Raw genomic sequence first — 24,803 nt, forward strand, 5'->3', positions numbered from 1 at the left:
TGCAAAAATTGTCACTCTTCCGTTCACACCAGAGCGGGCCATAGCATTGCAGGTACCAAACACACTATATAATAACGCAAATAATGATTGAGTGGCATCTTTGAGCATTATTAACTGCTCTTATAAGATTTTAGAACAATTCAAATAGTATTCGTGAAGTTATTCTCAGTTCTTTGCTGGAATGCAATGAGCCCAAAATCCGGCGAATCGCCAGATCCGGCAGATCACCGGAAAATCCCTTATTATTATTATTATTATTATTATTATTGTATTTTGCGTCCAGCGACCTTCAGGTCGCTCAGGTCCCCGAGACGGGGCACAGGACGTGCTGAGCTACTGGGAGTCTACAATCTACTTATCGATACAGCAAAAGCGGGGTGAGCCATGACCTTGAAACGCGCAAACGAAATGGGCGCCAACCCGCAGTAGCTGCCTTCCACAGAACGTACACAATCCACCATCCAGCATTTCATCGGCTCAAAGGCGCTCCTTTGCTCAGCCTGTTGCCCGTCAGCGGGACGACCAGGCGCGACAACATTGTCTTTCATATTGGCCTCAACGAGGCAAACTTCGAACGAGATGAGGAGCTGCAATGCAGCTCGATTGACCCGGGCGGGACAAAGGGTGTCGCAACACCCTCCGCCTGGCCGAGTCGAGGAGAGAATACGCACACAAAGGAAAGCGGGGAAGGAGGGAAGAGGCGCAGCCGCCTAATGGCGAAGGCAGATCGTCCCGAAGAACGAGCTTGCCTTCGCCACCTTGACGAACCGGTCGAAATTTCTTCCTATTGCTCGGTTGACCGCCGCGGTCGGTGAGGGCGCCAGCCTCATCCGAACTTGCGGCGGGATCTTCCTGCAGTAGAAAGATGTTTTGGCTCTTTTCGTCGCCCACACGAGCACGTCAGTCGTGCGTCGTCGTGGTTGAACCTTTCATGGTAGTCAGCGAAGTCCCCATGGTGGGTTCTTGCTGCGAGCAGGTGGTGGAGGAGAGGTCGTGGGATGGTAAGTTCTGGCGGGCAGCCAGTCGTGGCGTCAAGGTCGAGGACCTTGTATTGCTGGGGTGCAGACACTTCCCACCAGGCTTTAAACGCGTCTTTTGGTCGCCGCCGAGCGACCTTACGCAGATATGCCAGCGTCGGGAGAGCATCTACCGGTTCGGGTTGAGAGGTTCCCGCCTTAGCTAAGGCGTCGGCCTGCTCGTTGCCTGGGATGTTGGTATGGCCGGGAATCCAACGGATCTCGGTGGCACCATGTTCTGCGGCCAAGGCCTGGAATTCCAGGAACTCATTCTGGGACGAGTCTGACGGCATGCCTCGCAGGCACGACGCGACTGCAAGGTTATCGAGGCATACGGCGATTCGCTCTGGCCCTGGGAGACCGAGAGCAGCACGGAGGCCTTCAAGGGCGCCCTTGGCCTCAGCGTCGAAGACTTCAGCGGGACCCAGGCGCCCGTTTCCATCGAGGACGGTGAGTCCATCCAAATGTATTGCATAGCCGTACCCTGCGGCTCCTCTGCGGAGAGGATCCGTCTGAGTAGACGATTGCTGTTCGTGGAGCAACTGACCGGAGCCAGTCGCGGAAGTTGGCCGCTGATTCCTCCTTCGGTGCAGTTTGCAGGGGCTGGCCGCTGGCGAATCTGCGTGGAAGGAGCTCTGGCCTGGCGCATCTGGCTAGCAGCTCGTCAGTGCGACGCAGTCTGGTCCGGAAAGGCTTTCGTGGAAGCTGATACTTGAGCTTGATGGCCCTGTTGATGGCGGGGGCCCGTATCGGCTTCGTTCGCGTCACAAGTGGATGTGCTTCATCGAGGGACCTGAGGCGGGCCGCGAAGCGTATTCGGTACGACTCGAGCAGTTGCGAAACTGGCGGTATACCAGCTTCCCGGTGCCTAGCGCTCAGCGGCGTGGTCTTCCAGATTGGAAGGATGGCCCGCACGGCCGTATGGAGCGACTTGTCCATTCGCCGGATGAGGTGTCTTATTCCTGAAGGCCCTTCCTCACCGGTTGGGTCCATCGCGGGCTGGTCATGCCCGGGTACCATGCCTCTGCTCCGAAGAGGAGTTGAGGCTCGATGCAGGCGCGGACGGCTCTCCGGACCGCACTCGGCAGGGGTCCCCGGTTGGTGTTCGTCATTCCCTGGAGGTGGTGGGCTACTCTTTGCGCTTTGGCTGTCCACTTCTCGACGTGGGTCTTGAAGGACAGGGTGCTGTCGAGCCAGATGCCTAGCCAGCGCATGGCGCATTCCGGCCGCTTTTCCATCTCGCCATGGAAGACTGGCGGTGCAGTTCTCGGCTTCGTTCGGGAGAAGTGCATGACTTCGGTCTTCTTGGGGTCAAAGGCTATCGCATTTTCGGTACCCCATTCCATGAGTTCGTGGACGTGTCTTGACGCTTTGCGGGCAGTCTCCTCCAGATTGTTGCCGACGCAAAGGATAGCGGTGTCGTCTGCATAGCCGAAGCGTCCTTTCGGGCTGCTCAAGCGGTAGACTGGCTCCGTATACAGCAAGAACAGAATGGGAGAGGCTGGTGAACCTTGTGGCAGTCCGCACTGCAGGGGTGACGACGGAGTCGTAACGTCCTGATAGCGGATACATGCCGTTCGGTCATGCATGAAGGAGCCGGCCCAGCGAGCGACGTTCGAGGGCCACCCTGCTGTCGAAGGCGGAGAATGAGTCTGTTACGGAGGACGGTATCGAAGGCACCTTCGATGTCCATCGTCACGAGTGTGGCCACCTGCTTGCGTGCGAAAGCTTCCTCAATGTCGTGGACTAGTGCCGCGACGAGGTCAACGGCGGACCTTTTGGGCAGTGCGCCGGCTTGTTGCGAGTGCAAAACACCATAGTGGACTGATGCCCACGCCAAACGGCGTGCAATCAGCCGTTCGAGCCCCTTACCAAGGCAAGAGAGGAGCGAGATCGGCCGCCAGGCGCGGGCCTCTGACAGGTTCCGTCGCCCTGGCTTTGTGATCATAACCACTTCCGCTTCCCTGAAAGGCTTGGGGTGGTGGCCGATGTTGAGACAGCCCTGGTACAGCTTGTGGACAAGGTTCCCAATGGCGTGCCAAACGGCACGGAGCATCTTGACAGTGATGTTATCAGAGCCGGGAGAGGTGTTACCCGTTCGCAGGGTTGCGTCCCGGACCTCCTCGAGGGAGATGTCCTGGGAGAATGGAATTGTTCTCACTGGATCCACTGGGACCCACGGGTCCGTGATGTCGTCCTGCGAGGTGCGGCGTTCGAGCGTTGCCCGTCGCAGTGCGTTGGCTTTGTCCAGCTGGGTCTCGTAAACTGCATCGTCCACTTGCAGAGGCGGTGGTTGGAAAGCACCGGGCGATCTCAACCAACGGACTGCCCTGAAGACGGATGCGCTGTCCGTAAAGCTGTCAATGAGGTCGCGCCAGTAGCGGCGCTTGACTCGTCGCACGACTCTCCGGGAGGTCTCTTTTGGCGAGCTGAACCTCACGACAGAAACCGAGAGGGGAAGACTCTCCTCACCGCGCGATACTCCGCCGCCGCCAAGACGCATTCCTCCGTCCACCAGGGTGCGCTGCGCGCACCTTTGCGGACCGGCCGGCCTGCAGCCTTGGCGGCAAACTGAAGTAGGTTAGTCACTGCCAGGGCAAGTGAATCCAGGTCTTGAGGGGATGCGGTCGACGGCTGGATAGCCGCCACACCGTTTTCAACCATCTCGATAAAGCGTCGTATTTCCTCGTCAGAGGTGAGACGGACCTTTCCAGTGGGTGGAGGCGTTACGGCGAGTTCGGGGAGGGTGATATTGAGCGTGAAGTGGTCGGAGCTGGTAGCGAGGTGGTCCTCGACCACCGCGGCGGCCAAGGCAATATTAGAGAAAGCAAGGTCTATCGTGTTGCCATGAGGGTTTGTCGGGACGTCAGCCGGATTGAGCAGATTCAGACCATTGGCCGTCGCCCATGCAGCTACAGCCTCACCGCGACCTTCGATGCGGCCGGCTTGCCAGCTGTGGTGTTTGGCGTTGAAATCGCCAGCTACCAGACATCTGTCAGGTGCTGGCCATCGGAGTAGTATGTCAAGTGCCTCGTCGTACGACGGTTGGCGGTAAATGTTGACTAGAGTGATGTCGTTGACCACGAGCCAGAGAATGTCACGTGTTGCCGTGGGCCTTCTCTGATCTACCATCAGTCCCGGCCTGCGGCGGACATAGGTCATGACCCTGGGTCGGTGCTATTGTTCTCCCAGCTGTCTACCGGGGAGAAGGTGTCGTAGGCGGGATGCGTTTTGGTAAGGCATCGGCCCCCCTTTGTTTCTGTCCATGGCTCCTGGAGTAGAACCACATCATATCGTTCAGAGTCCGCGAGGGCAAGCGCGCAGTCGTGTGCTGGCGGGATCTTGCCCACGTTGGCTTGGAAGACTCGCAGAGTCTTATTGCCACCTCTATTTGTACGGGGGTACCTCGTCATGGAGAGACGGAGTCCTGGGCGATGCGCCGCTTCTTCGTGGGAGAGGCAGATCTGTGCCGTTGACCTCCCCCCGGAGGCTTGGGTGGTGGGGCCATAATGACAGGCGGCGGGGTTATGGTCCTGGTAGGACTTAGGGTCGAGGTGACGCTGCCACGCCGTGGCGCAACATCTTGAGATTGAGCCGGCTGGCCGTCGTTTTGAGCAGCGCTTGAGGTCGCGGGTTGGGTTGCGTCGGTTCCGAGACGGCCCTCCCTGTCAGATCCAGGCGTCGCCGTCCGTTCGGTGATGCCGCCCGGCGTGAGGGCGTCATCCCGCGCGGGTGGCTCTGATCGTTCTACGCTCTCGTATTGTTCCTTTCGCTGGGCGGACAGTTGAGCGCCCAGCTCTCGGACGCGAGATTTCTTCTCTCGTCAGACGGCGAATGACGCCGTGTGATCGTTTCGGGCGCGCAGGGCACTTCGCAAAGTCTGCGGCATGAGGCCCGAGACAGTTCGCGCACCGCTCGAGGGCTACGCAGATCTCGGCGTCATGACCGCGCCGTCCGCATCGCTTGCAAGACGCTTGTCGATCGCAGGTGTGTTGGGCGTGAAAGTCCCAGCACTTGTCGCACTGGCTGGGCAGGCTGGATCTCTCGACATATCGGGCGAGCCGGCTGGATCCAAACAGCCTCCAGGGCTTGTGCGTGGGTTCGAGGAATGATACAATCAATGTACAGGTCAGGGCTCATTCGGCTTGCGCCTGGCGGAGCGCACCCTGATGGGTGTGAGGCCGGTCTGGCAGGCGATCTCGTCTCTGGCGGCTGCCTCGTAGTCCAATTCTTTCCCATATAGGTCGGTGAGGGTGTGGGGGCAGTTTGCCACGGCATAGGTGTACCATCTCTGGCTGATCTCCACATTTGTCACGCCCAGGTCCTCAGACCACTCGGACTGTCGTTGGACGATAAGGTCCCGAATAGTTGCATCCGTCGTCCGGATGGCCCATCCGGAGTTCACCTTGAAAGCGGCTGGGACTTGGTGAAGGCCGATGCCGACTTTGGCGGCGACGTGGGTCCGGATTGCGTAGCTGTTGTGGTCCCTAGCTGGCGCTTCGGCCGGGAGCCGCACGAAAACCCGGAGGTCTTCTTTCGGTGGGGCGGGGATTGGTCGTCCCTGGAGACGGGAGATTGGCTGTTGTGGCTCTTGTTGTTGCGGGGCTGCAGCAACCGTAGGGGGGGGGCCCCCCGGCGGGTGGGCCTGCGGTGCGACCGGCGGCGGCGCTGCTGTATGGTGCCTCCAAAGGTCAAGAAAGCGGTTGGAGAAGTGTTCTGCAAAGCTGTGTTCGAGACCAGATGTGAATTGCTTCGCAGTCTGCTCGAATGATTCGCAAAAGGCTCGGAAGACTGTCATTTTAGCGTTATGGGCATCGGTTTCGTCGCCGGCAAGTTTGTTGGCTGCATCAATTATGGACACCGGCTGGAGCCTGCTGGTCTCAGCGGTGCCGGGCCGGTCCGGGCGGGGTCGCACCACGCTCCTTCCGTAGCGGCGGCATGTGAGAGACGGACTAGAGGCGACGACGGCGTTGCGGCCGGTCGCCGGAATGTCGATGAGAGACCAATAGGGCGGGTCACAATAGGAGAACTGTCACGGAGCTGAGATGCACGGGCTAAGCGAGCAAGGTTAGGCGGAGTATGAGCACCCAGATCAAAGGGATCTGAGCTGGCATGCGAGCTCGTGGCAGATGCCATGGCCGCAGCCGAAGCCAGCGCAGAGCGCTGCTGCAGAGGTTGGCGTGCACGTGTTAGACAAATAGGTTAGGATAGCGCCACTTTCTTAACAATAGCATGCCAAGAAAGTGTCATGGCAAAGGAAGGTGTTTTCAGCGACCAATCGTGTCTGCTCATCTAAGTCCAGGGTAAGGACCGAATTGGTGCGAAGTGGAGCCGTCATAGATTAATTACCGCTGTCCTTTTGGCGACACCCGAGATATGTACCATCATAGCCCAATCAGAAGCCCAAACAGAAAGGACTATAGAAAGTCAGTTTACTACACTCAACTCAACGTTCAAGAGGCTACGACCTGCGCAACCTATAGAAAATATCTATATGATATTATGGTGGAAGAGGTGTGGCGCCAAATCGGATGTGAGACTGGAAAGGACTGGTATAATTTGTCTTTTTCTTTAAGAAGGGGGTGTATGCCACGGAATGCCAAGGTGTAATGCATTAAAAGAAGCAAGTCTAGCCAAGGCCATATACGGCTTTAGGAGGGCCGGAAGTTATTTACTAGTCGTTTTGAAGCAACGCGTCGGCATAAAAGGCCTAGACCGATCCCTCTAACTTTGACCTTCGCTACGGTACTGTACTTTTGTGAATTTATGATGCAGCGGTTTGCCCGGGGTATTATTTTTCTGGCCACGCTTTGGAGACATTGTGCTGCATCTAGGGTACAGGTGGTCAATAATTGTGGCTTTCCCGTACATCTGAGAGCGGATCAGTTAGACGAACCAAAAGTACGAATACTGCAACCCAAAGACATCTATAGCGAAGCATACCGAAACAAAATCGCATACAACCCTGCTACAGGAGCCAACTCAGCTACAGGCGTTTCAATCAAAATATCTGCTGATTCAAGGCTTAACCAAGACCTGGCCGATGGAGATCACATTTCAGTTTTTGAAGCAAGCGCGGTCACCCAGCTCGAATACACGTTCGATCCGTCTCTCCAACCTGGTCCAGATTTGTACTACGACGTCTCGGATATCGATGATAACTCACCGCGACAATTTTGTGAGTACGGTTTGGCACTAATTCCTCAAAATCCATCATGTACAGCCGTGATATGTCCTCCAGACTGTCAAAGAAACTGTTCCTCCGCGTATAACTACCCTTCCGATAATTTTGCGACGCATGGCTGCCACAGTAACGTCGGGTTGACCATGTTCCTTTGTAAGGGTTGGTAAACAGTAACGTCTTCGGTGACATAAAATAGAGAATAGTACTAGGGACGTATTTAGCTTCTTTGCTCTGGATATATACGCGGTTAAAACACTTCTATTGCTAGATAACAATCTCGCGGGCTCTACGTCAACTACGTCTACCGTTTCCTAATAGGTACAACAGTTGCAATCCGCCACATATAAGTGCAAATGGCTGGACGGAAGAGCCTCGGCGTGAAGCGAGTACGTATGGCCTACCATCTTACTTAAACGCACTCCTGTTGCCATATTGATTGTTCACGTTTCATATTGCCGCCTCAAATCTCTCAATTTACCACCCGAGACAAGATTATGACGGAAAAGTGACCGCATCGTAGATATTAAACGCTATTCATATCAATGTGGTTGTATCATCGCTTTCCGAGATACACACTTCTCCGTGAAATGTGTCAGAGTCTGACTGCTGATTGCCGTAGTACGCCCGGCCAAGGCAGCAGCTCAAAGAGTCTGTGGCGTGCCAAGAAATATTTCTAGATCTCTGGCCCCGCTGGACTAGTCATATGCCCAGCAGTGCAAGTGGTGTCGGCGGGAAACGTACTCGACAGTGCTGATGGCAAGGCGAGCTCGGACGGGACGAGACCGGCCGAACGAGGCTCAATCCGTATTGACCCGCCTACCTGCAGTGGGTTGCCCAGTCTATCGTGACGGGCAAGCTCATTTTTCAATGAATTAATTGAATGCTTTTGCGCGTTGATCATTTGTTGCTGCATATCGACGTAGCTCGTTTCATCTTTCAATCGACACTCAACGCTAGCTATCCGTTCTTTCAGGTGGTCGATATCGCTGCTTTGCATCTCAACAATAGCACGAAAATGTTGTTGAATTCTGCAAAACTCCTGATAAATCGCAATGATCCACTTAGCTGTGAAGGGATTGGGCTCTTCCGAGAAGCACGGTAGGGTTGTCATTGTAGCACTTCTGGGAGAGCGCTTCTTGTAACACACTATTACTACCTGTGAAACGAGCATCTTATAGAAAAATCTCTTACTTTACCCTTAGCTCTACGGCGAATCGTGAAACATAGTGGAACTTGGACCTAGACTTTCTGTATTTGCTGAAGCGCGTGAATCACCAAATAGTCAACATACGGCTTGCCTAAACCCGTAGACATCCAAAATGTTCCGACAGTTGCCACTTCAGCAGCCCATAGCCCAGTAACTGCCACAGCTAACAACGACCAGAGCACATCTGCAAACTCCGGGTGTCGTATCGGTTTGATCGATTTCGTTATTTGCTTTAGACTGAGAAATTCCCGGTGGAAAGTAAATTTTGTAACAATATCACTATGAAATACGGTCATATAGTGAACATGCTAGTGGCGGTACTGGGAGTGATGTTTACAAACATCCGGAAAGCAGATGTCGGACTAAAAATGATAGGACTATGACACTTGTTCCAATCAAGAAGGGGCTTACTGTGGGCAATCGCGCGACAAAGCGCTTGCACCTCATCCGTTCATTTTCCACTTCGTGTTTGCTTTTTTATGCGTTTAGACCCGAGTAGGCACATAGGCACCAACACTTGGCGTAGTTGTGCATGGCGCTTTTCTACACTTAGCCCATAAGTATAATTGGCCAACAACGTAAAAACAATAAGTCTGGAATGAACATGCGGCTGCAGTTGGATCGCCCCAGCGCAAGCTATGACTACTAGACATGATGCAACAGGACTATCGAGTCGGAGTGGATGGTTCGCTCGCCGGAGGCGTGAGCTGATAAGACTGCACAGGGGTAGTTGGGATAGAATAGCTCTACAAGGCAAAACCACCAGGACTATTTAGGCTTGCTTGTCACGGGTATATATGAAAGCGATGAAGGCTGTAGACTATACGTAGCAGTCAATTTGGGCGAGAATGGCGCCTACGTTGAAGAGCTCACCTCTTGCAGACAGGTTTAATATCTACTGTTGACTGACTTGCCGCGCAACTACTACGCATAGGGATTTTGTAACGCCGTCCGCACTCACCCCTGTGTGACGAAGTTCACCACACGCACCGAAGCACTCAGAACAGTGAAAGCGTAGCACCTTTTTTTATATTAACGCGATGTTTGCTAACTGTTGTTTTCGCTCGCGGTCTTTTTTTAGTTCACGATCTATTTGAGCTTGAGCACCCCCACAGAGTGAAGAAAGCTGAGTAGCAACATTGGCCGACTCCAACATGACTTGGTAAACTGAGATCCACGCGCAACGTTCTGTGTCCACCTGACTCTGTAAGGCATCACGTTCCTCTTCTAGAGCCTTGATCTCATACAATGCTTGACTCTTGGCTTCCAGAGATAATCGACTGACGAGATCTTCGAGTTCAAATGAGTTCGAATAAACACTTGACGGCGGTCTGGGATCTGTAGACATCAACTGCACTACTGACCCAAACGCTGTATGGGGGCGGATACACTAATTAAATACACAACCAACAGATTTCCTGGCGGCAGACAGTATACTTATACGTGCTGCAGGAACACTTACGTTGAGGAAGTACCGCAACGCCTCAGCCGAGCTTCATAGCGGTCGAATGTAGCTTTAATGGCGGTTTTCATTGAAATAATACAGTATACATTCCGTACAGAACAGTAAAGACGGAGGCAGGTTGATTTTGAAATACCCATAGCCAGCCCCATGCTCTGCTGCATTAACGCCGTAAGTGACTCTGTCCAGCAACGACAAGTATATTTGGAGTCGCGTGGTCTTGCTCGAAATGTCAGTCGAGAACTAAGCCATATATTTTAGCGCCAGAAGTGGCGCCTGACGCCAAGCAAGCAACCTGTAAAAGCCAATTGCGGTGTTCAAGGACGACATGTCGACAGGTGTACTCCGTACTCTCGTTGGATGCCACAAGTTTCAACGACCGCATGCGCCAAATTTGGCTTTCATGTTTCAAGATGCGTAATATGACGTGCCAATTTGAGTCTTGTAATAGTAAGAGTCACAGAATAACCAAAGTAGTACTATTTGTAGGACATGTTCGTTGAATTTTTATCTATGGAGAGAATATTTAATCTTTCAAGAACTAAAGAAACGTGTCAATAAAAGTGTTTCTGTGAGTATCCCTTCGAATCCACGAATGATTGGTAGGTTCCTGCTGTAGGCTGAAGCGATCATCGCGGCCTTAATACAGAGAATATAGGTGTATTGTTTGACAAGTATACTCTCCTGTTTTTGCGGCCACTTTTGGCGGTTTGGAACACATTACGTATTTGAGTAGCTAATAAAAATGTGTCGCAACGCACAGGCGCGCTGCAGAAAGGATCTGTTGTGGCTACAAAGGGAAGAAGTCCGTGTAGGTACAAGTGTGTAAAGTGCAGGAGCCCCCGTCCACTGTGCCAGCCAAAATACGTGCCCTTGTGGACACGGACCCCTCAAGTACCGTGCCTCGGTACTTACCTCCTAGGCCTATTGTGGGCTCCGTGGCAACAAAATGTTTACCACTGAAGTACTCACTCATCATATGTACATGAGCCACTCGATATGTCACCAATATGCAAAGCGCCGAGACAGGGACAGCTATCTGTAAGCACTCAAACAAAGCCTAATGATCTCTAGAGCTGGAACGAAAGGATTCGCTTGAGAAGCGTGTCGCTGAAGTACAAACACTCCACCTTGTGCTTGGCTGTTCTCTGTACGTATGCTCTTGCGCTTCCTGACCAGCTCGAACTCATCACAATGTATACGGAAAGTCTTGGTATCCGGTGGCTGGCGATTAGGCGGAGCGAAGAGCACTAGGTTGATCTCCTTGAGGGCTACAACTAGTCACAAACCAACGGCAATCTTTATAATTTTGAAGAGTATTTGAAATTGCTGCGTGGTTGATTATCTGTGCTAATCAGGCGTTTCAGACGTTGTACAATGGGAGAGGTCAAAATCCTCGTATGATCGAAACTTCCGGTCGTCCGATATCCCCCCTCATGAGATATGTCATATCCTGCATGCCTTGCCGAATGTTGGTGAGGACGGTAAAGTGTAAGTGCATAGGCAACTAGAAACCGCTTTGGGTGTGCATGGTTTGCGGGCAGAGCTGGACACATACGTCAGTCACTATGCCAAAGGCCACCATTTCGTGCTATCCATTGCCGCTTCTGCCGGACTGGCTCAGCACGGGCTCCTTTCACGACAATACGTATATTTTCTACTCCCTCTCATATACTCACAGCACCTATAACCCCTATCTATCTACCCTTGAGTAAACTGCCGATTTTTGACTGGGCAGCGTGCTCACCTTCCCCTGTTTTCTTACTTTCTTGGCATGCAATTGTTAAGAAAGTAGCGCAATTTCCCACCAACTCGCCTAACAACTGCACGTTAATCATTCCAGCCGCGCTTTGCGCTGGCTTCGGCAGCAGCCATGGCATCTGCCACGAGCTCGCATGCCAGCCCAGATCCCTTTGATCTGGGTGTCCATACCCCGCCCAACCTCGCGCGATTAGCCCGTGCATCTCAGCTTCGACACAGTTCCCCCCATTGCGAGCCGTCCCATTGGTCTCACATCCGCGTTTCGGCGACCGGCGGCGACGCCGTCCTCGCCCCTTATCAGACTCTCCAATGCCGCCGCTACGGAAGGAGCGCAGCGTGAATCCACCCCGAACCGGCCTGGCTCGGCCGAGTCCGTTAACCTCCAGCCGGTCTCGATCGTTGAAGCTGCCAACAAGCTCGCAGTTGAACAAACAAATGCCTACAACGCCAAAATGACAGTGTTCCGAGCCTTTTGTGAATCGTTCGAACAGACTGCGAAACAATACACGTCCGGCCTTGAACACAGCTTTGCGGAACAATTTTCCAACAGCTTCCTCGACTTTTGGAAGCAGGCGCTCTCCGACCTCAATTCCGCACCCGCCCCGACCTACAGCAGCGTCGCCGCCGGTCGCCCTGCAAGCCAGCCCTCGGGGCCACACTCCACGGCCGCCGCAGCCCCGCAACAGCAACGACCACAACAACCAATCTCCCGTCTCCAGGGACGACCAATCCCCGCCCCACCAAAAGAAGACCTCCGTGTTTTCGTGCGGCTCGATGCCGAAGCGCCGGCGCGAGACCACAGCAGCTACGCAATTCGGACCCACATCGCCGCCAAAGTCGGCATCGACTTGCACCGGGTCCCGGCAGCTTTCAAGGTAAACTCCGGATGGGCCATCCGAACAACGGACGCTACCATCAGGGACCTCATCGTCCAGCGACAGTCGGAATGGTCCGAGGACCTAGACGCGACCTCGGTGGAGATTAGTCACAAATGGTACACGTACGTCGTGCCCAACTGCCCCGAAGACTTACGGACTTGCAGGGCAATGAAGTCAACTACGAGGCGGCCGTCAAAGACGAAATCGCCTGCCAGACCGGGCTCACACCCATCAGCATCCGTCCCAGCCGGCACGATTCAAGCGACCTTCCGAGTAAGACGCTTATTGTGTCCTTCCTCGAGCCTACCCAGAGACCTTGGAGACTTTTGGCTCCAGCCGACTTGCCCGACACATCGTCAGATCCAGCATGCCCAGCCAGTGCAACAAATGCTGGGATTTCCACGCTCGACACAGCTGTGACCGACAACCGTCCTGCAAGCGTTGCGGAAGGAACGGCCATGACGGTGAAACCTGCGTAGCCCTCGAGCAGTGCGCAAACTGCCTCGGACCCCATTCCGCAGATTTCTCGAAATGCCCTGCACGCCCCAAGCGATCACACGGCGTCATTCGCCGCCTGACGAAGGAGGAGAAACCCTCGTCCGACAGATGGGCACCCAACTATTTGCTCAGCGGAAGCAACAGTTCGAGCGCATAGACCAACCCGAACAGCTAGAACGAGACTCCTCCGAGATTCTCAATTCCATAGCTCCGAGCACTGCTCAGCCCGACGACCAGGAAGCCGAGCACCCAGATGACAGGTCACGGGGCAGGAGCGAAACCTCAGTCCTAAGCTCGACCAGGACCATGTCTCCGCCATTCATTATGGTAACCACGACACCTCAGCCTCAGAGCGAGGGCAACGAATCTAGACCAGCTTCCCCTTCAAAGAAGCGACGCATCAGCCCCATTGCACTATCTCCATGACGAGACATCCCCGCGTGAACCAAAGCGACAAGAAGACCCTGCGAGTCTTCCAAGCTAACGTAGGCAAGATCTCGCCAGCACATGACTGCGCCCTTGCCCTCGCCGACTCTGAACGATACGACATAGTGCTCCTCCAGGAGCCGTGGACGGAAGCCAAGGACGGCCGATGTCTTACCAAAACCCACCCAGCCTACGATACCTTCTCCCCAGTCGACAGCTGGGACGACAACAGCACCCGACCTCGAGTAATGACCTATGTCCGGCGGAGTCCCTGCCTGATGACAGATCAGAGGAGGCCTGTGGCGACCCGCGACATTCTCTGGCTCACCATCAACAACATAACAGTAGTAAACTTCTATCGACAACCGCACTACGATGAAGCACTGGAGATGCTCCTCCAGTGGACCACACCAGGAAGGTGCCTAGTAGCAGGCGACTTCAACGCCAAACACAGTAGCTGGCAAACCGGCCGGCTCGATGGCCGAGGTGACGACATCGCCTTTGGGCCTCTGAGAACGGCCTTAGCTTGCTCAACCCTGCCGATGTGCCAACGAACCCACATGGCAACACAATAGACCTCGCCTTCTCCAACATACCACTATCCGAAGCTGTCGTGGAGGAACACCTGGCCACCAGCTCTGACCACTTCACGCTCAGCGTGACACTCGCTGACCTGGCTCCGGCCTCGGTGCCGCTAGGAAAGGTCCGCCTCACCTCTGACGACGAGCTCGCTCGTTTCGCCGAAATGGTCGATTCCGGAGCAACAGCTATCCCGGCCGCGGCCTCGTCTCCCCAAGAGCTTGATTCCCTGGCGTTGGCGCTCGTGGAACTTCTCCAACTGGCAGCCAAGGCCGCCGGTCGCCCCGTCCGCAAAGGGGCACGCAGCGCGCCCTGGTGGACAGAAGAATGCGCCCTCGCCGCGGCGGAATACCGCGCGATTAGGAGAGTCTACCCTCTCGGCTTCAATCGGGAAGTCCAGCTTGCAAAGAGAGACTTCCAGAAAGTCGTGCGGCGAGCCAAAAGACATTACTGGCGCAATCTGATCGACAGCTTCACTGACAGCGCCTCCATATTCAAAGCGGTCCGATGGCTGAGATCACCGGGCGCTTTCCAGCCTCCGCCCCTACAAGTAGGCGATGTAGTTTACGAGACGCAGCTTGACAAAGCCAATGCCCTACGGCGGGCGACGCTCGAGCGGCGCACGGCGGACGACGACATCCCAGATCCGTGGATCCCAGTCGACACAACGAAAACCGTTCCTTCACGCAACAGGCGTCACTTGAGGAAGTGCGCGACGCAACCCTACGGACAGGAAACACGTCTCCCGGCCCCGACAGCATCACGGTACAAATGCTCAAGGCGGTATGGCATATTATCGGAAGCCACGTCCAGCGGCTGTACGAAGGCTGCCTCACCATCGGCCATCACCCGAAGCCGTTCAGAGAGGCCGAAGTAGTCATGATAACAAAACCAGGCCGAAGGAACCTCTCGACCCCTCGTGCCTGGCGACCCATCTCCTACTGTCCTGCCTAGGCAAAGGTCTCGAGCGGCTCATCGCACGCCGCGTGGCATGGGCCTCCGTCCACTACGGAGTCCTCCATTCACAACAAGCTGGTGCTCTCCGAAGAGATCTGCCGTTGACCTTGTTGCCGCTCTGCTGCATGACATTGAAGAGGCGTTTGCCCGCGGACAAGTTGCCACGTTGGTGACTATGGACATCCAGGCGCCTTCGACACTGTCCTCCGCAACAGGCTGATCCTTCGCCTCCGTGAGCAGGGGTGGCCAGAACATCTCGCTCGATGGGCTGGTTCTTTCATGCATGACCGCTCGGCGCGCGTCAGATACCAGGACACTACCACGCCCAGCTCGCCTCTCCAATGCGGCCTCCCCCAGGGATCACCAGTCTCGCCCATCCTTTTTCTGTTGTACACGGAACCAATTTACCGCCTAGGGAAGCCGAAGGGGCGCTTCGGCTACGCAGACGACACGGGTATCCTATGCATAGGTAACTCCCTGGAGAAGACAGCCGAGAGAGCGTCGCGCTATGTAAACGAACTTGTGGCCTGGGGCGCCGCCAACGGCATCGCCTTCGACCCGATGAAGACTGAGGTCATGCATTTCTGTCGAAGCAAACCTAAAGTTGCCCCGCCTATATTTCACGGCGACTCAGAGAAGCGCCCTGACCGAGCACTGCGATGGCTAGGCATCTGGCTCGACAGCACCCTGTCGTTCAAGACACACGTGGAAAAGTGGACAGCCAAGGCACAGGTCGTGGCCTATCACTTGAAAAGTCTGGCAAACACCAAACATGGTCCTCTTCCCGGTGCCGTTCGCAGAGCCGTAAGAGCATGTATCGAACCGGTGCTGCTCCACGGCACCGAGGCATGGTACCCGGATTAACCAGCCCGCGATGGACCCAGCCAGCAAAGAAGGACCATCCGGGATACAGCAACTCATCCGAAAGATGAACAAGTCGCTTCACACATCCATCCGAGCCATCCTGCCTGTTTGGAGGACGACGCCGATCAATGCCCTCCATCGAGAGAGCGGCATTCCACCGGTGATACAACTGCTCGAGGGCGTCGCATGCGCTTCGCGGCCCGCCTCAAGTCTCTCGATGAAGCCCATCCGCTTGCGAAACGTACAGTCCGGCCCAAGCCCCCTGTCATCCACAGGTCGATCAAACTGAAGTACCAGGTGCCGCGAGAAGGCTTCCGGACCCGACTTCGACGCAGTGACCAGCTGCTGCCTTGCAGCAGGCGGCCAATTCTCCTCCTCGCCGCTTCGGCGACGATCAGGCGCTGCCTCTGCAAACCGCCCCGAAAGACCAGTCAGCAGCGGATTTCCGCATTTGGCTCCGGTCAGTGCCACCACACACTCTGGTCGTCTACTCAGACGGATCGCTCTCCTCGGATGCAGCGGTCGGTTATGGCTATGCCATCCATCTGGATGGGCAAACCGTCCTAAGTGGCTGCGGCCGACTTGGGCCCGCTGAGGTTTTTGATGCGGAAGCGAAAGGCGCGCTCGAGGGCCTGCGCGCTGCCCTAAGCCTCCCACGATCGCAGAGGGTAGTCGTTTGTCTCGACAACATCGCGGCGGCAACATGCCTCAGAGGCATGCCGGCAGACTCCTCCCAGGATGTCTTCCTCGAGTTCCAGGCCCTGGCCACAGCACACGGTGCCACGGAGGTCCGCTGGATCCCCGGCCACACCAGCATCCCAGGCAACGAGCAGGCCGATGCCTTAGCGAAAGCAGGAACCTCTCAACCCGAGCCCGCAGGCGCTGTCCCGACACTGGCATATCTGCGCAGGGCTGCCAGCAGCCTAAAAGTGCATTTAAAGCCTGGTGGGAAGCCTCCGCACCCGAACAGTACAAGCCACTGCACCTTAAGCCGACGACCGGCTGCCCCCTGGAGCTCAAACTCCCCCGACCGCTTCTCCACCACCTGCTTGCAGCCAGAACCCGTCACGGGGACTTTGCCGACTACCACGAGAGGTTCAACCACGACGATGCGCGACTGACGTGCTCATGTGGCCGACGAAAAGAGCCAAACCATGTCTTTTATTGCCGAAAGATCGAGCCGCGGCATCGGATGAGGCTGACGCCCTCACCTACTGCAGCAGTCAATCGCGCAATAGGCAGAGACTTCGACAGGTTCGTCAAGCTGGCGAAGGCGTCCTCCTTCTTTGAATGGGCTTGCCCTCGCCACTAGGCGGCTGCATCACACCTTTCCCTCACCTCTTTCCTTTGTTCAAATCCCCGGATTCGGCCAGGCAGAGGGTGCTGCAACACCCTTGCCCGGCCGGGCCAACTGAGGCTGCGCTCTGCAGTCTCCGACAACGGTCCCTTGGAGACCAAAACTGAATGGCGATCTCACCGCCGCGCCTGCACGACCCGCTGACGGGCACCAGGTTCAACACGGAGCGCCTCAGAGCCGATGAAATGCTGGATGGTGGTTGTTTACGTTTGCGAGAGGAGACTGTAGACAGCCTACTAGCTCAGCACGTCCTGTGCCCCACCGGGACCTGAGCGGCCTCACGGCCGCTGGACGGAAAATACACATACATACATACATACAAAGCTTCCATTATCTCCTGTCTACATCGGCTCGACCTCTTTTCCGCCGCATGACTGATCTTGTAGGTGTCGTGTAGAATTTCTAAACACGCGTTTTCCTCACGAGCGAGCACAGACAAGATCGAAGATACCGTCTGTATCGTGGCCACTGCTTTGCTCACATCTGTTCTAAAAGCTTCGTTCTGTAGTTTCCTTTGCCTGGATTGGGCGTCTAGCTGCTGACTTCGGTAGGCAAGAGATAAATGGCAAATCTCGTTGGCTATCTGCGATGCAAATGACTTGCGCCCTGACTGCGTCCGGCAAAAGACGTATTTGGTTCTTACGTTTGGGTGGTTGCTCATGTATGTCATCGTAGCTGGGTGGTCGCTATTCAGTTCAGTAAGTGCATCCCTCTTATATACAGTATCATGTACAGTATGTACAACTAGTACTAGCATTCTTGTTGGAATTTGTCTGCACGGAACAAGTTGGCCGAGTCGAGACGAAAGTGCAAATGTGGCTACTCTACATGTGGACTTGGAACTCGTATCCATCTGGTTGCTCGCTTATGATTCAGCCTATTTGGCCGCAAATGAAGGCACTCTAGCGCACTGCATGTATAAGAGCTTCACCGTGTTCTCCTACAGATTCCTGCGCCCATAGTGGAACCAATTCCTAGACTTGATTCCCATGTCGAGTTCGGGCCCAAAGATAGCCCGTAATTCAGTCGCAGGACGTGGTAAGAAGCTTTTGATCTATAGCTCGTCGTTGCGTGACTAGGGTGAGAAAATCGGCACCAGAGCCTTCTTTTTTTAGGGCTTTGGTGTTATTGTGGGTACTGGGAGGGACATGGTATAGAAAGAAGAAGTGAAGAGAGAGAAAAAGATACCTCTGAGCAGAAAAACTTAAAGCTGTTTGACAGCGATGTTATAACGGCGGATAGATGTGTAAGTGAAATCGGGATACTGAGCGCCGGTGGATTAGGGAAGTCTATTCATGGCGTCGCCGTCGATGGTAAGGTAACAGTGCACAGCATGGGGGCGAGCCAATGCTGGAAGGCGTCGAGGTTGGCATTGTCATTCTCGAATATAAGCGCCGGCTGAAGTGAGTATCGGGCACATTGCTCTAGGTATTTGGTAAGAATAACCCGCACAAGACGGCGGCAGCTAGACGCGGAATCTCCCCAGCGGCATCTTTCGGGATGCATAGGTGCTCGTGCACGCAAAACCAAACGATCTGAATGCCACACCCGCGTTGCGTAAAACTTGCGTGAAAGCTCTCGACCGCATGTATGGCATGGAGGAGCTGGGATTCATCTAGTCGTTGTCAGCGGCTTGTGTGCGCGAGAAAGGACCAGTCGAGATTCGCTTAGAACAGACAGTAAAGCGTCCTTTCCAGCAAATTTCCGACGAAGTTGAAGTGCAGCAGTCAAATTTTTTGATACCAGGCCCGCACCCTTCTTTTGTTACTACTCTGGGTCATTTCCCTCGTCCGCAGCTGAATCTAAAGTTGCGGGGAAGCTGGAATAAAAGATAGATAGAAATAGGTACAGTATTCAGTAACGCATGGTCAATCAGAATGTTTTTTTAAGGTATACGCAATGGACGATGGCTGGATAAGTTTACTAGGCGAGTACGTTCCCAGAGGACCATTTCGCCTCACCCTGATGGTGGCGCCGACGTGGCTTTTTGTTCCTTACATTTAAAATTTCTTTCCAATAACCAGCAATCCAACCCATTCCGTTTGCTAGTGCACCCGTTTGCCGTTCCAAATTATCTCGAATGAGGCTGTCTAGACAGACAGGAATCTACTCCGTACATGTGTTGGGCGGTATGCGTTGTGAGCTCAGCAAGATTCAAGGAGGTAAGTGGTAATGACATTGGATACTGAAGTATTCTTGATATTTAGCTCGCAGTTACTGTCCAGTAAGTGCATGACAGTTGAACAAGTTCCTCCAGTTGTAGGCAGGCCATGCGGAAACCTGAACGTCGATCTGTTAGGCTGCTGGTTGATAGCATTGCGGCATACACCGGATGACATGTAAGATCGCCACGTGAATGCCACTGATTAGCACCTGAACTTCAAACTAAAAAACAGGCGGTACTGCTCGCTCCGACATATGATAGATCGCCTTTGGTCTGTGGAGACGTGGGTCACTCGTCGGAGGAACATGTCCTGTGGTGCGGGACACAGGTAAGGGCGAGCTGTGCCGCCAGCTATTCGACTTCAGTGTGTCTCAACTATAGAGCTACTGCATCGCTTTCCGATATCGGTGCAGTGTCTTGGAGATCGGTCATGTTTCAAATCCTTATAAATGTGGCAGCAACCTTAAGAATTGGAAGCAAGGTACTCCGTAGAGCAGGTTGGGGCGGAAACTTCCCTGGTTGACAGCTGACCTAACGTTCGATGGCGCTCATGAATCCAGGGTACCCCTGCTTTGCAATCCCTCCCTGCTCGTAGAGCAAAAATAGCACTTCTAGATGCATACCTACAGCGGTAGATGTAGCGCACATTACAAGCATATTTGGGCATTGTGGCGAGTTGCTTACTGGCTTACAGCGCAAATTATTAGGGCTGTGCCACAGTTGAAATCAGAGAAAAAATTGGTTTAATTATTGCTTGGCCTTTCCCGGCCGAGTTGCGCTGGAAGATCAAGTGGCGCATTGTACTTACTGGTCAGAGCCACTTGACTGTCATTCTCACACTGCTTCAGTCCTCTCTCTGTTATAAGCAAGGATAAGCCTGCCAGACCTGCACTATCTAAATGAGCTCATTTATTTTTGGGGTTATCAGCCCATATATTTGCAGCTTCACGCTTGAACTTAATCATGTGCGAGCGGCTTGGAGCCACCACGTGAATTCAAAGCATCAGGAGACGAGGAATGAGAACGCTTGAGTAATGGAGAGGTTTGACTTGTGTCAAAGATGCGCGGCTTGCTCATAACGACAGTTTTGGACGTCGTGGAAGGATGAAGGGATCCAGAGACTGTTGTGCTCGTCCGTCAATATGGCCATCTACCGCATCATTGGGTACTAAGTGGTCGTGCTGCCAACTTTGATGTATCACTTGGCAATGGGCAAACCGAGAGTAACATGAACCGGATCGGCGTCATCTAAGAAATCAGTTGTTTTTTATCCGAGAAGATCAGGGATCATGAAGATGTAGACCTGATATCGTAATGACTGACAGCGCTATCTCCACGGTGGCCGCTAGTGTATGCTCTCCGTTGCCACCGCAGCCTGTGTTTTGATATTAGTTCGACATGACTCCATTTCCCCTCACCGCCTCTTGCGTGTCCGAAATATAAACTTAACATAACCTTCACGCTTCAGGACATGAAAATCTCGTCTTCATCCACGGCTATCTTCTTTCCCAAAACATCCATCAACTTGACCTCAACATACCGCTTTTTTCGCTATCTAGATTACTCTCCATTCTTGAGATTTTTCAGTCTAAAACGCCATGGAGACTCTTGATCTCGTCTTTAACCACCTAGTCTTGCCGCCCGAGCTGCCTAACCACCGGGATCTTGATGCCGAAGCCGTAGGATCAGCCATTCTAGCTCGTCTACAGGAAGCCTGCCGAGTCTTGAGCAACGGCTCTGGCGATGGCTGGTGCGCTATCCAACGCTGTCTTGGCAACTGCAAGGGCATTGCGGAAGCGCATTTCGATGCCCAGCACTTGTTGCAGGATTGGGTCGATTTTCGGCCCAGCGATATTTATTTGCTACGCATATTGGAGCAGAATGCCGCCCTTTTGATGCGCCGCCACATTCAGTGAGCAGCAGTCTTAAAATAGGGTGACTTTTAGCTCTGACTATCGATATAGATCCGGGAAGCACTTCGTCATCTTCGAAGTTTTCGAAACATCAGCTACAGCGAAGAAAGTGCTTGAGTCCGACAACGCCCTCGAGTGGGATTTCCCCGGCCGCGCCGCTCAAATACCCCTAGACGTGTTCCAGCAGCCTTCTTTCCAGGACAATCTCTCCCGGTTTCTGGAACAAGCTGCTCAAGAACCGCTACATCGCTTCGCCGCGCGCGCCAAAAAGGCCGGAGCAGCTCCTGTCGAGACCAGAGACACCACCGGCCCAGGTCTCTTGACTCAGTTCCTCATGCCCCTGCTTGAAGCCACTGGACATTCAGTCGACACTCTCAAAATACGAAAGCGCGTTAGAGACGATGTGAACATCCACAACGGCGAATCTCCCTGGAGGAGGGACCCATCTTGGCCGACCTTGCGTGTTGCTGTCCAACGACAACTTTGCCTCAGCTTAGGCAGCGAGGAAGGTCGAGCGTCTTACAAGTTTCTGATTTGTGCCGTGCTCGCTCAGCTGCTGAAGGACTGCGCCGGGAGGCTTTCCCCGGATATGACGCTTGTTCTGAGAGCCAAGCTGTGTCGCCGCTTAGCCAAGCTTGAGCAGGAAAAGTCTAAAGCTTCCAAGGCCGCTCGTGGTGTATTCCAAGCACTGTTTGATACCGTCGGGGCGCAATGTGAGTGCATCATCGCCGAGGTGTCACTGCAGATTGAAAATGCATGGGCCAATTTCAAAAAGACTACGATGCGCCGGATCCCTCTGCTTCCATATCGCGCTAAAGAGCCTTCGCTTCGACTTTCTTTGCCAAGAAGCGGTGAGCATCTTCGGAACCTACTGCAACAGGCGCACATTCTTCCTGCCAATACCAACCGCATGGACTTAAGTCTCCCTCCGCTGGAGAAGACGGCAATCCATGAGCCAAGCCAGCTTGCCAGTCGCTACTTCCAACTAGTAGACCTGGAGTCGAGTGTCCTGGATCATTTTTCTTCGACAAGCGAAGATTGCTGTATCGCAATGGCCGAGTCGCTTTCCCGCCTCTTAGCGATAAGCTGGTTCAAGTCCTACACTTCAAAGCCGGACCAAATGAGCCTTTTTATCCTGAAGGTCTTTGAACTTTGGGTTGAGATGGACAAATACGCAGTGTCGGCCTGCCCTCTTCTGAGCAAGTATCACCCTGTGTTCCCTGCCGATGCTCTGGATGTATTGCACCTCGCCGAACTGTCAGCCATGCATCGACTCCGACATGTCCAAAGCTATATAAGAAAACGAATAGACCACTGTAATTACTCGAGAGAGAATATTTTGTGTGAGCCTAGCAAGAACTGTTTCGCTGCTCGCTATCTGCACGAGGAAGAGAACGGCCGTTCTTTGCAGCAATTGCTGGACGAAATCGAAAGAGACTCCAAGGCAGCACGTGAAGCAAAAACTCTAGAGTGGCGGAGAGCCTGTTGCAAGTACGATGAACTCAGCGAAAAGATCTTATCCGGCACCTGTGTTTGCACCTTTAACGCCGATGGATCGCGGAATGTCAAAGGGTGTGACAAGTGCTATCACCGGCGCGTCCGCAAGAGGATAGCCATCTCGATCCACGAAGACTATCTTCCGGCTGATTCGGTGCAAAAGTCGGCCATTGCTTTCGAGCTTGTTATTCCACCGTTTCTCCAGGCTTATCGCAATGCGACCTGAAACATTCTGCGCCAGCTCGGGCACCCAGGCTCAGTTGCGAACTCGTCTTCACCAAACATGCTGCTTAAGGGCTACTCGAAGCTAAAGCGTTACAGCCAGATTATGTTTAACGGAATCTCCCTGGCTTCTGCCAAGAAGTCCTTCCTTCAGACTCACTACAAGCAGCAGCGCATGAAAGTTGACCTGTCCAGTGTTGTATTGCCCTGTGGACTAAGCTTTGCTTACTACGACGAGGCTTCTGGCTCATGGGTCAGTAGCTTCAAAGATTCTTTCAACTTGCAGCACCTCTGTGGAACACGTATTCCTAGAGCTTTACTCGAAGCCGCCGTCCAAAACCCACAAAAACCTACTTGGACGGACGGACCGTCGTCGTTTCAAATCGTTGCCAGCCAAACTAAATGCCCCTCGCACATGTCGGTCCACGAGTTCATGGCCCTTCAAAAGCTGTTGGGGGGCAGTCATAGGCGCTGGATGACGATTTTGATCGAGCTCGGCTCGTCGAATATTAACTTTAGCGATGAGGAAAGCACATATCTTCTCAACCAGCTCGCGATTCAAGCTGGCCCCGCAGAGAGCACAGAAGATGTCCTGAGGGATGTTCATATTGTCTTTCGCGATGATTTATTCTGTGATCGTCTCCGGGAGCAGATCGAGAAGCGCATCAGAATGATTGAAACAAACTGGCGGGAGTCCTATTGCATGGAGCTTCTCATTACTTTGGCCCTTCGACTCCATGCCTTGACAAGCGGAAGAATGCGCCAAAAAGCTTATGAGCTGATCAAAATTGCTCGTCATGCGACAATGCGATGGATCCTGGACCTTCGCGAAATGATCAACAATGAGGTCGACGCCAAGGAAGCATTGCGGGTAGCGCACTACAGATTTCAGGCAGCGCTGCTCTGCAGAAGAACCTTTGCGGTATTCGCTGACCGAGAGAGGGATTCTATGGATGCCCAGGAGCTCAGCTTGTTTGTTGAGGCGTCTATTTCCTTGCAGCAAAGCTTCGTAGTGGATCCCAAAAAGCTCACTCCAATACAGGAGAGCATGCTAATGAGAGACATGAAAACGACATACCGCTTCCGGTCAGTTCTGCGAGAGTCTTTCGAAAACAACCCAGAGATCCTGGGTTTGGTCTTCCGTGGAGTGAATTCCACGGACCCTAAAGGGTCCTCAAACAAGCGCTTTACACCATGGAAGTTTTTGGACGACTCGTGGATTGTCTCAGTCATGAGCAGCGAAGCACGGCATGGGGAGGCACCACAGGTTTTTCACTATAACGTCGTCGAGGGCCATATTCTCATAGATGGCCAGCCGCTTGGAAAACCACCAGTTGATATCATCGGGTCCAAAGATGTCAAGGAATTGTTCGGTAATAGGCATTTACTTACATATCCCTCGCCCTTGCCTGGTATGAGTCATGTCGCGGCCATGACTGTCTGCGGCCATCAGATTCATTTCGGCCGTCGCGGTGGTGAAGTTGTCATAAAGGCCATCCGCTGGACTCGTGGCCAGACAGAACTTTTTGAGTACATTCCTGGCAGAGTGTTTCGAGGGGAGTCTGACTTTGACTTGCCGTCGGAACTCGTTGACGGCTGCGCTCACTGGCTTGACCTCGCCACCGGGAACCTCGAGATTCGAAGACAGCCGGCCATCTGGACCTCCAGGCCTGGAAACTGGACTCTCAATGTTCAAACCCGTCAGGCCAAACGTCGTGAGACGTACCTAGTTGACCCTCACTCGGAAGACTTTGGCAAAATCAAGGACGTTCTGCAAGGCTTCGAAAGGCCCGAGAGAATCACGGTCTATCAACCTCA

At 53.8% G+C, this 24,803-nt stretch overlaps 3 protein-coding genes across 3 annotated transcripts; 2 read left to right on the plus strand and 1 right to left on the minus strand.

Moving 5' to 3' along the window:
* Window positions 1–495: 495 nt before the first annotated feature.
* On the minus strand, window positions 496–4,178 carry HRG_01400 (endonuclease-reverse transcriptase domain-containing protein; the record flags this gene model as incomplete). Its single annotated transcript, XM_044859871.1, has 11 exons — window positions 496–500; window positions 672–835; window positions 894–1,511; window positions 1,564–1,978; window positions 2,026–2,465; window positions 2,648–2,840; window positions 2,889–2,980; window positions 3,056–3,135; window positions 3,178–3,293; window positions 3,339–3,402; window positions 3,489–4,178. 11 exons carry the CDS (start codon window positions 4,176–4,178, stop codon window positions 496–498), a joined length of 2,877 nt encoding a protein of 958 aa, XP_044726271.1.
* Window positions 4,179–12,082: 7,904 nt separating this feature from the next.
* Window positions 12,083–15,832, plus strand: HRG_01401 (Lipase, class 3; the record flags this gene model as incomplete). The annotated part of the gene is made up of 11 exons (XM_044859872.1): window positions 12,083–12,604; window positions 12,673–12,781; window positions 12,923–12,972; window positions 13,115–13,333; window positions 13,501–13,850; window positions 13,958–14,561; window positions 14,705–14,794; window positions 15,060–15,133; window positions 15,184–15,200; window positions 15,384–15,422; window positions 15,636–15,832. The coding sequence occupies 11 exons, from the start codon at window positions 12,083–12,085 to the stop codon at window positions 15,830–15,832; spliced, it is 2,271 nt and encodes a 756-aa protein (XP_044726272.1).
* Window positions 15,833–20,951: 5,119 nt separating this feature from the next.
* On the plus strand, window positions 20,952–22,082 carry HRG_01402 (very large low complexity protein; the record flags this gene model as incomplete). The annotated part of the gene is made up of 3 exons (XM_044859873.1): window positions 20,952–21,265; window positions 21,318–21,979; window positions 22,042–22,082. 3 exons carry the CDS (start codon window positions 20,952–20,954, stop codon window positions 22,080–22,082), a joined length of 1,017 nt encoding a protein of 338 aa, XP_044726273.1.
* Window positions 22,083–24,803: the final 2,721 nt, after the last annotated feature.

The sequence above is a fragment of the Hirsutella rhossiliensis genome (genome assembly GCF_020360975.1).
Source record: "Hirsutella rhossiliensis strain HR02 chromosome Unknown scaffold00001, whole genome shotgun sequence".
Classification (NCBI taxonomy): Eukaryota; Fungi; Ascomycota; class Sordariomycetes; order Hypocreales; family Ophiocordycipitaceae; genus Hirsutella; species Hirsutella rhossiliensis.